The 12,312-nt window shown below is 36.7% G+C and overlaps 1 protein-coding gene across 2 annotated transcripts in view; it reads right to left on the bottom strand.

The window, feature by feature from the left end:
* The window catches only part of FKBP5 (FKBP prolyl isomerase 5), a 41,101-nt gene that overhangs the window by 18,678 nt on the left and 10,111 nt on the right, over positions 1 to 12,312 (bottom strand). For both annotated transcript variants that reach the window (XM_034414716.3, XM_034414717.3), the window contains exons 2-3: positions 5,120 to 5,246; positions 4,057 to 4,201 (exon numbers count right to left, since the gene is read on the bottom strand). In XM_034414716.3, the coding sequence (XP_034270607.1) occupies positions 4,057 to 4,201; positions 5,120 to 5,224 (250 nt within the window). In that variant the 5' untranslated portion in view covers positions 5,225 to 5,246. The remainder of the gene's footprint in view (positions 1 to 4,056; positions 4,202 to 5,119; positions 5,247 to 12,312) is intronic.

Here is a 12,312-nt window from a genome sequence, read left to right as displayed (position 1 = left end):
GTATTAAGCTTTAAACTGTATGTCTCAGTGACTTTTTTATCTGACAGTTTAAATAAACTGGAAAGGGCTTTATTGAAGTGGCATTCAATTCAGCAAGGTAGTTCTGCACAATCATCCAATTCAGACTTTACACTATACTAGAGCTTAGCATGATCTGCAGAAGCTTTTCTGCACTGAAGCCTACAGCTGCTTGTCTTCCATGTATAAAGTGGCTGGAAAGGAAGATAATTTAGGAAGTGTTTTTCAGGGTTTCAACTCCTTCCTGCACTTTGGTCACAATGACATCCACGTATTCTGTTCTGTCCTCACTACACATATTTTATCCAGACTATGGTCAATGTGATCTCTGATTAGGTATTTCCTCCTTCTTTCTGCTCTCACCCATGCCATGAAAGCAAGTGTCATTACTTTTCCTTCTCTAGGCATGGCTTTTGAGGACAGGTGAAGGCCCCCCTTGCCTGTCCCAGTTTTACACTTCTATTACTTAGGCTAGAAAAGGATACTTGGCAGAATTCTTGTCAATTCTGCCTAGTTGAAAGAAAAAATAAAAACAAACTTGGCATTGCACTGGTCCTCTGCTAAACCTGTTCAAACAATAGTATTTTTTTTAAAAAGGCACAGCCAACATTTCAATGTTCTACTACTGAACCTGAAGAAAAGGCATTTCTTGGCAGGCAGCCCAGTACAAAATGGCAGGCAGAGGTGGGGGTGGAGGAGGGTATAGTGCCCATCAGAATAAAGGACAGCCAATTGCAAAAGAGGCATTTGTGTAAGTCAAAGTGAAGCACAGTAAAAAGAATAGGCTGTTAGGCTTATTGCAGGGGAGAAAAACAATTACTTTTGATGGAAAGCAGAGGAAGTCAGGTAAGGTCACCTTCCTAGGAGCCTAAAATGGCTAAAAACAATGTGATCTATTTTTGCCTTACCAAGGGGTGGGTAATCTCTATTCTAACTGGGCCAAGCAAGAAGTGATAAGAGCAGATCAGCTCTTAATTTCAAATGTTCATCTTTCCTTTAAGCATGTGACACCATGCTGGCACATGGTGTCAGCACTTCAAGGTAGAGCAGACTATGAAACGAAAGGTATACAGGCCAATAAAACTTTCATTATAAGGATATAGTAACAGAATCTTGCCAGTCTGAATGAGCCCCCCCCCCGCCCCCGCCCTCCCACTTGTCAGAACTTGGGTGTCTTGTCTGAGTCATTTTCTCAGGCTACAAATCTACCCTGGAGTCAGCTTTATTTTACCTGACCACTGATTTGGTAATGGCTCTTTCTACTATCCCTCAAGATCATTCCCTTATCCCATATATATGACCTTTGCTTATGAAATCAGTACCCTACTTCATCCAAATATAGGAAAATATGTTTTGTAATGAACCAGCAATGATTAAATGATTTAAAATACAAAACTAAACTTGTGTAAAAACTGCCAATCTTATAATGTAAATTTTAAATATAGTTTCATGGCTCAATGGAATTCCACCACTGGAGAATGGTAATCCATCCACTTTCTAAGGCAGAAATGTATATTACAAAATGTATATGCTAGAAAGTCAAGTACATAATAAATATACAACTTTTATCAAGCCTTTGTATGTTTGCCAAAATCAAAGATCTCATTGCAGTTAAAAGAAATTCAGCTTAAATACTTTTGAATTATCTACTGATGGAGACTTCTTCACAGGACATAATCGCACATAAAAATGGCTTTAAAATTAAAGAATGTAGAACTTAGTATTACTGCTTTTGTTTAAACTTAATAGGCAAAAAAAATCAGTCAAAAGGTTATATACATTGCCAATTATAAACGACAAAAACTTATGCTGTTACAAGAGATTTGTTAGTGTTTGTGTTTATTGTTACAGATGTACCTTACTATTTACCTGAATATTATTTTTTTTAAAAAAATGAAAACCTACCACAGCTAAAGTTTTCTTATAGTGCTTAAGCAGATTTTTTTTTAAAAAAAACCCACAATTAATAACTATGTTGTTTTATTACACTTTGACACATCAGAAAAAGAAAGAGGAAGACTTCAATGGAACTGCAACCTGATAATCTGAAAGCATCCCCAGTGTCCAGGAATTAGGGCAGAATCATTTTCACATGAATAGAAATAGCAGGATGCCGTCCTCTTTTTTTGCTCAGGTTCTCCTTCCATGTTCAAAATCTGCTCCAGAGCAGGTTTTGTTAATGAACGAATGAATGACAGGCTGAAATAAATTGTCTCTTTCCATTCTGATAGTGGAAACCATTGTAGCTGATAAACATCCCATCCATTCTACTTTTAAAACCTACTGTTTTACTCTTAAAATTTAAGAAATATTTGAACGTATTTCTTTAAAATGTTTGTTTCTTTCTATTGTCGAACACATTTTCAGTTAGGTACATTAACAGTAGAAGGTCTGATGAAAATCTCTAGAAGTACTACAGGTCAAAACAAATCTTGAGAAAGACTTTAGGCAGTTGATTTTATTCAAATGACAGCTAAATGTGCTCCGATGCTTAGAGGGCCATTTGACAAAAATCATTGTAAAGCAGCTTTATACATAGGTTGAACCAGTGGTGGGATTCAAATTTTTTTACTACTGGTTCTGTGGGCATGGCTTGGTGGGCATGGCGTGGCTTGGCTTGGCTTGGTGGGCGTGGCAGGAGAAGGATACTGTAAAATCTCATTCCCTCCTCACTCCAGGGGAAGGTTACTGCAAAATCCCCATTTCCTCCCAATCAGCTGGTACTCTGGAGGCAGAGAATAGATGGAGGCGGGGCCAGTCAGAAGTGGTATTTACCGGTTCTCCGAACTACTCAAAATTTCCGCTACCAGTTCTCCAGAACTGGTCAGAACCTGCTGAATACCACCTCTGGGTTGAACAATGAACTTGTCTTCCTTCACAGTTCTGCAATCATGCTGCTTGGCAGCTATGCAAAATTCCTCACATGAGAGAGAACCTTACTCTGTCAGAATTGTAAGATCCGCCTTCTTAAAAAAAACCAAATGAAAAAGATATAGTACTGTCACTAGCCAAAGTATTTTTCCACAGTCAAAATAAACAGTAACATTCTGTTTCATGTAATGTATGTTTGTTTATTAAACTATTTCAGATTGTAACTGATGGGAAAGGCAGAGACAAAACAGAAAAGCATATATATATAACTAGCATGTCAGGAAGAAAGGTCAGGCATTTGATTCCCCACCCATAATCAGTAACAGATACATCACATGAGGCCACTGATCATGTAAATTTTATTCACATCTGAAAACTCCAGGCTTGCTTTAAAAGTATTTATAAATCTACAAGAAGCTGGCCACTGAACAATGGGTGGATGAAGATTTCACCATCTGATAATTCTTAATGTTTACAAACAAAGCAAGTGTTGTGTTAGCCTTGATGGTAAACTGGAAATTTAGTCCCTGCCTGGAAAAAGAAGGGAATGAGCATATATGTTTTGCAAGAATGATACACGACTAGTTCATGCTTGCACAAAAACATTAGAAAACATCTTTTTCAATTAAATATGGCAACATACTTTCTGAATTATAGAAGTGATGGTGCAGCAGTATATCCCATTTTCACAACTACTGAAAAAAAATCTACCCTACAAATCTGAACTATTAGAGCAAAAGCAAACTGGTATATAATTTCATTCCAGAAAATAAGAAGTTGAACATTATAAATGCACATACAAAAATTTTTCCCCTAAAAGGCCCCTAATCTTATGACAGAAATATAATTTTCAAGTCTTCTAGATTGTGATGGGTAATTGTTAAGAGTTAAACCATTTTGTAATGTTTGCATCTTCAATGCAGCCAAAAATACCATTGCAAGTTAAGGTCAGCGTTTTATAGCAATATTATGAAGAAATACAGAGTGCCTGATTTGCCCGGTAGTGACAGATCCATATACTTGCTAATTCAAAGTTTTCTCTGTTTGCTCTTATAGTCTTTCTGAAAACAGGATTATATACAAATATATTGTAATTTTGTTGGGAAAAAAACCCCATTCATATGCCTAAAGCTCTCTTTACCTTTCTCCACCTTTTCCACTCTTTACCTTTGCCCAGGCTGAAGATAAATGGCTCATTCCTGTCACGGCTGGAATCGAACTTTTTTCCATTGGCCAATTTTCCTTTGTAATGGACATAAACTTTGTCTCCAATCATAGGAGATTCATCCTTATTTCCTGGTCTCTTCACAATCTAGAATTAGGATATGAAAACAGGTAAGTTAAGAGATGTTTAGCAATTGATCAGTTCTAAACTTTCTTCAATATTATCCAAATGCATGGATTTATCATTTCATAATTTGCATCGATTCATCACAAAAGATAGATGAAAAACAATAATAGATGAAAAACTATAATCAGAATATAAGTGCATATGGACCACATCCCATAAAATTCTTTGACTTCCAATTTGCTCCTTTATAATGACACAACTGGTCCTTAATTGTACAATTTAGGATTGATACACACAATACAAAGATTACTCCAAGGACTGTCCAATTCCTGGCCTATCATGATCCATAATAAGAACTTAATGATAAACAAAAACTTGGTGAACAATACATCAGCACACATTACAAGTAACTATAAAAATGAATCTCTCAAATATATGGGGGATTTGATAGTTGTTTCATTCAATGTAGAGAATGCTACAAAATGCTATTTATTAAGAAACTTCCAATTTTGCTGTAGTATCCGAACTGGTTCTTTTATTTTACACTATATTCAACTACAATATCAATTAAAGGTCTAAAAAGCCCAGGTAGTTTGACCACAAAATACTGAAAAGTCATATGCAGTCCTCTATGTCATTGTGGCTTCTACATCTAGCTAAATCCCCCTTTTCACATTTATCACAAGATTAAATTTGAACTGTAAAGTTACTGAAATACATATTTTTCAGGAGCTAGTTTTTAATTCTTCTGGAAACACTCAAAATGGTACAAATATGTTATACATATCCCACTTTTTTTGCTTATGTTAAACTTACTACAGACAAGCACTGCATTATTATAATGGAGATGGGATAGGGAAAGTGTGCTGCCCATTTGAATTGGGATGTTTCCAAACTGTTATGCTTGGGAAAGAACATTAATTTCTCCTACAATCTCACCTTCAGAACTCCTCGATCTTTATTTGGTGTTATATCTTCACCTTGTTCAGCAAGAGTTGCTGCTTGGACCTCGCCTTCCTTCTTTGTAGCCTCATCAGTTGTCATGGTCTCATTTCATAGGCAAAGCCTTTGCAAACAAATACAAATTTAAATGAATTATGATAAACTGCCTTATTAAACGTTACTCCAAATGCTGCCATCTATTACTTGACAATTTCTCCATATGTTAATAATAAATGAATATAAACAGTAGAAATCATTAAAAAATTAATACATGGCTGGAGACCAGCAGGAGAAAATCAGATTCTGGGATGGAAAAAAGAATGGATTCAAGGAGCAGGTAGAAGGAGGAGGGATATATCCTGGATCAGGAGGTAAGGCTGATGATAGAAAAAAGAGCAACAAAGTGAACAGGCAGCAAAATGGGTAGAATGGGAGTGGGTAGAAAATAAGATGGGGGTGGGTGGGATTTATGACAGGGAGAAAATGCAGCCAAACAAGATAGAAAAGGGGGTGGGGAGAGAGAAGGAAGCAGGAATACTTTGTGAGGTGATGGAGGAAGAAGAGAAAAAAACCTTCTCAGGTAGATATTGTTTAATGGTATTAGAGGTATCATTGCAGGATGTAAGCTGTTCCAAGTACAATAAAGCTGCCTTTTGCAATTGACTGATGGTGATTTTGTCAATTCCAGTGGTGTTCAAGAGCTGCCCCACTTGGATTGCATCCAAGGATTGCATCCAAGGCACCTATTACTATTGGCAATATTTTTGCTTCTTTTTACCATAGTCCTTCAACTTCTATTTGCAGGTATTTGAATTTTATGGTTTTCTCCAATTCTTTCTTCTATTCTACTATCTCCATGTATTGCACATCCACTATCCAGACTTTTTTGTCTTTCTTATTTATTATTATTACAATACAATACTGTATTTATAAGTTTTATTTTCCCTGCCCAGGATCTCTAGAGCTAGACAATTCATAAATGTTAACCAATAAAGAAAAAATATTAAAATAACTCAGCTGCACAAAAAGGGAGTTTGGAAAAATCAAATACAATTTTGTTATAGAAAGCAATATTAGACATGTGTTTTAAGTGGAGAATCATGCCTGATCGTTAATAAAAAAAGACAGATAATTGCCCAGGCACATATTATTGACCATCTGTAGTTATCATTTCAACTCAACTAAAGAAAAATATGTTCAGAAAAGCTGAAGAACACAATTCTAGCATTTTAATTGTTCCAAATCTGTTATTTGAAAAACATAACCCAGCACATTAGTAGAAGACACCGAAAATATTGACAATCATTTAATATTTTATTTTTTTCCAGATTGAGATGACTGACAAACAATACACCCTAGCAAAATGAAGTATCCATCTGTGCTACTATGATCATAACCCAGAATTTGAAATACTAAAGCATTAGGCCACTTTTTTTCCTGAATCATATTCTATAATAGAAGTCACAGATGAAGAATCTTTTTTTCTTGTCTGTATAGCACTTGCCTATAAAGTCACCAAGTCACCAAGAATCGGACATGACTAAATGGTTAAAACAACAAACAACATGATAGGTTATATTTTAGTATCCAGTCATGTGGTTTCTGATGCTTCCTGCCAGCTTCCCAGAGGTAAAGTAAATGGGGAAGCCTGCAGGAAATCAAAAGTTCCTCCCACTCTGATTTTTTGCCCATCCATGAACACTATGTTTATCTATTTAGAAGGGAAAATGCTGATCCGGTGGATAATGTGTATCAAATCTGGTTTAAAAATAGAATTGATGCCTTTCTAACACTATCATATTTTTCACTGAATATGATTATATTTATATTATTTTGTTTCCACATTCAGTCCAATAAAAATTGAATGTAAAAAGGACATGACTTAAAGCTGAACATTACTGAACATTAATCTTGAACTATGGGGGGGAGGAGGGGGGGGAGAGAGAGAGAGAGAGAGAGAGAGAGAGAGAGAGAGAGAGAGAGAGAGAGAGAGAGAGAGAGAGAGAGATAGTAAGAAATACAGAGAGAGAAAGAAGAGGGAGGAAGGGAAGGATTGCTTGATTTAATAAATGCAGAACAGGTTCGAATCTCACCAGGCTCAAGGTTGACTCAGCCTTCCATCCTTTCTAAGGTAGGTTAAATGAGGACCCAGTTTGTGGGGGCAATAAGCTGACTTTGTATAAATATACAAAAGGATGAAGGCTATTGCTTAACGCATTGTAAGCCGCCCTGAGTCTCCGGAGAAGGGCGGCATATAAATCAAAGTTAAAAAAAAAATGCTAGTAGGATCCATGAGAAGAAGAAGCTAAAGGGTAAAAGTGCCTAAGGACACTGATAATTACTAAAAACAAGAGAAATTAAAAACCTAATTACAAATACTTCCAATGAAGAAAAAATAAAAGACAGCTATCTCAAAAAATCTCAGCGAAGTTCTGAAAGCAAGGATATCTTTTTTGTTTAAATGTTAAGTAGTAGAAAAGAGGACAGATCATCAAAGAAGAAATACACTGAAAAGGAACAGTAAAAACAATGTCATAAAAGTTCAAAATGAGCCAAAACTGGCCAACAAGGTTAAGAATAGAGAAAGGATTCTTCACGTATGTTTAAAATAAAGAGAAAATAAAAGAATAAAAGTACAGTACCAGCTGCTCATGAAGATGGCAAGATGCTAACAGATAACAGAGAGAAAGCAGAGCTATTTTATGCTTACTTTGTTTCAATCTTCCACAATAATAGGAAGATATTTTGCCAGGGAACTTGAAAAGCAAGATGAAGAGATAAGACTGAAGTCCAAAATTGGCAGAAGCATAGTCAGAGGATATCTACTTATTTTAAAAGAATTCAAATCTCCATTCCAAGAGATTAGAATGCAAATCTGGTGATGGTCAAGTTAAAACCTTACATATCATTAAGATTATCTTGAAGTACCAAATGACTGGAGAGGGCAGATACTACACTATCTTCAAAAAGAGGAGCAAGCAAATTTCAGGGATTTAGAAAACTGTAGTCTCAAAAGTCAGGAAGACTCTAGTCTAGACTAGCTCATGGAGTTTAATAAATATACTAAACATCTTGAAAACTAGGTGATAATTATCAGAAATCAGCATGGATTTGTCAAGATTAGGATTACCACATATATGCACAAACATCTGGAAAACCACTATGTACAGTAAATGGATAGAAAAAATAATTTATCTAGTGGTTGTCCAGGCTTTTGCAATCCAGATATAGAATCTTAAATCAAGAACAATTCTTGCCAGATTAACATTTTATTTTTTTATTGTAAAATTTCTTTATTGGATAATGGGAACGCTACAGCTATAACATAACTTGATTTCAATAAAACATTTGCCAAAATACCCTCAAGGCATTCCAATAAATTAGCTACTTAAGTATGGGCTGGATTGCATGTTTTACTACCATTTCATTTTGCATAACTTTTTCTGTGTAGTTCAGAACTTTTGTTTAACATTATTTCTTATTCTGGATCCACTATATAGGAAAGTTCGGTTCTAGTCCCACATAGTCCTCACAGGACAACACCTAAGACTTATAAGAGATTAAAAGATTTGGGCAGCTCTACACTTAAAGGGAAAAAAGAAAAGAAAATATGATAGCATTCTTCATGGGGCTCCCCTTGAAAAGCACCCGGAGGCTCCAACTGGTCCAGAATGTAGCCGCGCGGGTGATTATGGGCACAACTCGTTGCGCCCATGTAACACCTCTCCTACGCGAGCTGTACTGGCTCCCGGTGGTCTTCCAGGTGCGATTCAAGGTGTTAGTTATCATTTTTAAAGCGCTCCATGGCTTAGGACCTGGGTACCTATGAGACGGTCTTTTGCCACCAATAGCCTCCCACCGACCAGTTCGTTCTCACAGGGAGGGACTACTCAGGGTACCGTGAGTCAAATTATGCCAACTGGTGACTCCCAGGGGGAGGGCCTTCTCTGTGAGGGCTCCAACCCTTTGGAATGAACTGCCCCCTGAGATACGAAATATCCCTGATCTCCGTGCTTTCCACCGTGCCCTCAAAACCCTGATGTTCCAACAGGCGGGGCTAAACATATGAACATGTGAATGTTTTTAAAATGCTATCTAATTTTAGGTTCTATTTAATTGGGCCAAACTATGTTATAATAATAATTTTAATTAGCAATTTTATGATGTTTGTGTATCTATATTTTTCTTGACTATACACCGCCTTGAGAACGGGAGAAAGGTGGTATAGAAATATAATAATAATAATAATTATTATTATTATTCAAATAGCTGAAAAGATAGCAAACATAAAATGGTCAAATCTTCCTCTTTCATTCTAATCTGCAGAAGATGGAATAATGAATTTAAGTTATAGAAAAGCATTCCAGCTGAAGGTTAGAAAAAAACTTCCTAACAATACATACGTACATAGCCATGTCATGCCTCTCTGACTCATGGAAAGCAACATTGTGCAAATTACAGATAGAAAGTAAGAAATAGAAAGCAAAAGAAATTAAAGATGTAAAATAAGCAAAAGGAAATTTTAATTACTGTAAATCCAGTTTGCATAAACGCTTGAACCATTTTTTTGCTTCCATCTCATCCATACATAGATTTCTATACTACCTTTTCTCAATTTCTCATCTTTTTTTCAGGATTTCATTTGACCGACAACACCCTGAGGAGTCCCTCTCTGTGGGAGTGTACTGGCCGGTAGGAGGCTATTGGTAGCAGAAGGCGATCTCGTAAGTACCCAGGTCCTAAGCCATGGAGCGCTCTAAAGATGGTAACCAACACCTTGAATCGCACTCGGAAGTCACTTTTTTCAGTAGTTGTAACATACTAAATGAACTGTTGTAAATCGAGGATTATCTGTATCATATTTCTATCGTAAATACAAATAGCCAAGACATAAACAAACAAATTAAGAAAGTGCTCTCAGTCCCTCATATATGCATACACATATGATTTGGCCTGAATTATGAATAAAGCACAGAGACATGTTCTAGGTCATTATGGGAGCGGCAACTGGAAGAACTAGCCTTGCCCATTACTGGATACAGTGTAAGAAAAGCCAGCTATCCAGAAGCATGTATATATTGTCAATACATGTTTTGAATATGTTGTCTGCTACTTGAGTCAGTTTTTGTGCCAGAATTCAACTGAAGTCAAATTTCTCCGTGTTGTACATTACTTGGAAGTTATAAATGATAAATCAATGTATGTTCCAACTATCTGGAACATCAGCTAGATCTGCAATAGAATGGATTCATTTTTTATTTAATTTCCATCTGAATGGCTTATGTCAGTTCTTAAATGAAACAGAAAAAAATTGGAAAGGAATACTGATGCATTGTGTATCAAGTATGGGGAATGAATCCAATGCAGTTTTAAACTTTTAACCTAGAGGCGTCACTTTAATTGAAAGCAATTTTACTAAAGTATGTGGAATGGGTTTATATACTATATGTATCTTCTAGCTGGTGAGTTAGTAGACTGGAGGCAGCTGAGGTTTACAGATGTGATTTGTTTGTCTAATGGTTGTCCAATGGTTCAACTTGTCCTTGACTAATTGATTGTTTTACGATCATTAATACTCAGCAACTCCTGGGAATGAATACTTTATGGCTGTAAATAACTTCTGTCTGTTGTAAAACAACATGCTGGCTGCCCTTAATCACATGACCACATTTTGAGTGCTTGGCATCGTATGTACATTTATCACAAGTTGCCAAGTGCCCTTTGAGCATGTGATCACCTTTAAAGTCTTCTCTACTGGCTTCCCCAGAAAGTCCACAAGGAAGCTGGTAGGAAAGGTTCCAAGTGGAAGGAACATTGGATCTGAGGTCCATTCCCCCAGTGCGCTGAGGGATTTTCCCTCCCCTTTATACAGGGAGAGAAATCCTGTCACATGATGGAGGAAGGGCCCTCAAACCTGGTGAAAACACTAGCCAATGACAACATTCTGAAGCTTTCAGAATGCTCAGATTCGCTATCATTTTCCCTTCTGGAGAAAACCATTGATTTTGCTCGTCTGGAAATCTTGAGAAACAGACCTCAAATTTGGCAAAAACGCTAACAAACACCAATATTTTGGAAGACTTAAAGAGTTGCGTTTACTAGTGTTTTCCCCTCACAAATGCATTCTAAACCTTTCAGAATGATGGCATTTGTTAGTGTCCTAAGATTTCAAATTTGGTGAAAACGCTAGCAAATGCTATCATGCTCATGACTATTAAGCTCATGACTTAACAACTGCAATGAGAGAACTGGGATTGCAGTTTTTAAGAGAAGCAGTCACATGGCATATTTCTTAATTGCCACTTTGCTCAATGACTGATATTTTGGGCCCAATTATGGTTATAACTGGAGTTTGTGAGGACTCCATCTGTGCTTGATCATTGGAAGAATGGTATTATTGTTCTCTTGTACAAAGAGAAAGATAACAACAATGTTATCTAGAAAAGTGTTTGGAAGAATTCTTGTGCAGGGAGTATAAATTCTAGAACAGTGACGGCAAACCTTTTCGGTACTGAGTGCCAAAACTGGAACACGTGCACACTGGAGCCCAGAAACCCGAAGACCAGCTGGCTGGTGCGCCTGCGCCCACCAGCCAGCTGATCTTCTGGTTTCTGGTGCGCACGAGTGCTGACAGCTGGTCTTCAGATTTCCAGTGCTCCAGCATGCGCAAAGACCAACTGGCCGGCACACAAGCCAACGCTGGAAACCAGAAGAGCAGCTGGCAATAGCCCGGGTGCCCACAGAGAGAGCTCTGCATACGACCTCTGGCACACGTGCCATAGGTTTGCGATCACGGTTCTAGAAGATGACAGTGAGCAAAATTGTAGTAGTAGAAATAATTTGTAGATTTTTATTCTTCAGCAAATAATTTATTTAAAAGAAGGTTTCCTGAAAGTTTAGAAAAAGAGCATACTAATAAACAGGCTTGAATTAGATAAAAATAAAGTTGAAAGTTGATTATTTAATGTCATAACTTCAGTATATAATGAAAGCAAAGCATGAATAAAAATAATTATTCATTAATTACTGATTCACCATCAAGCAGAGAGAAAGATAAGGAATACATGATGCCCTCCCAACTGTTTAATAAGTTTATGGAAAAATGCATATAAATGTATTAAAATATATGTGAAAATAAGGTATGCTTATGGCTGGTAGGTGTTGATAGATGAATGTCTATGAATTTCTAT

Source organism: Pantherophis guttatus, chromosome 3 (genome assembly GCF_059756535.1).
Source record: "Pantherophis guttatus breed Tessera chromosome 3, ASM5975653v1, whole genome shotgun sequence".
Lineage (NCBI taxonomy): Eukaryota > Metazoa > Chordata > Lepidosauria > Squamata > Colubridae > Pantherophis > Pantherophis guttatus.
Note: the sequence above shows the minus strand (reverse complement) of the source record. Positions and strands in the feature narration are given on the sequence as shown.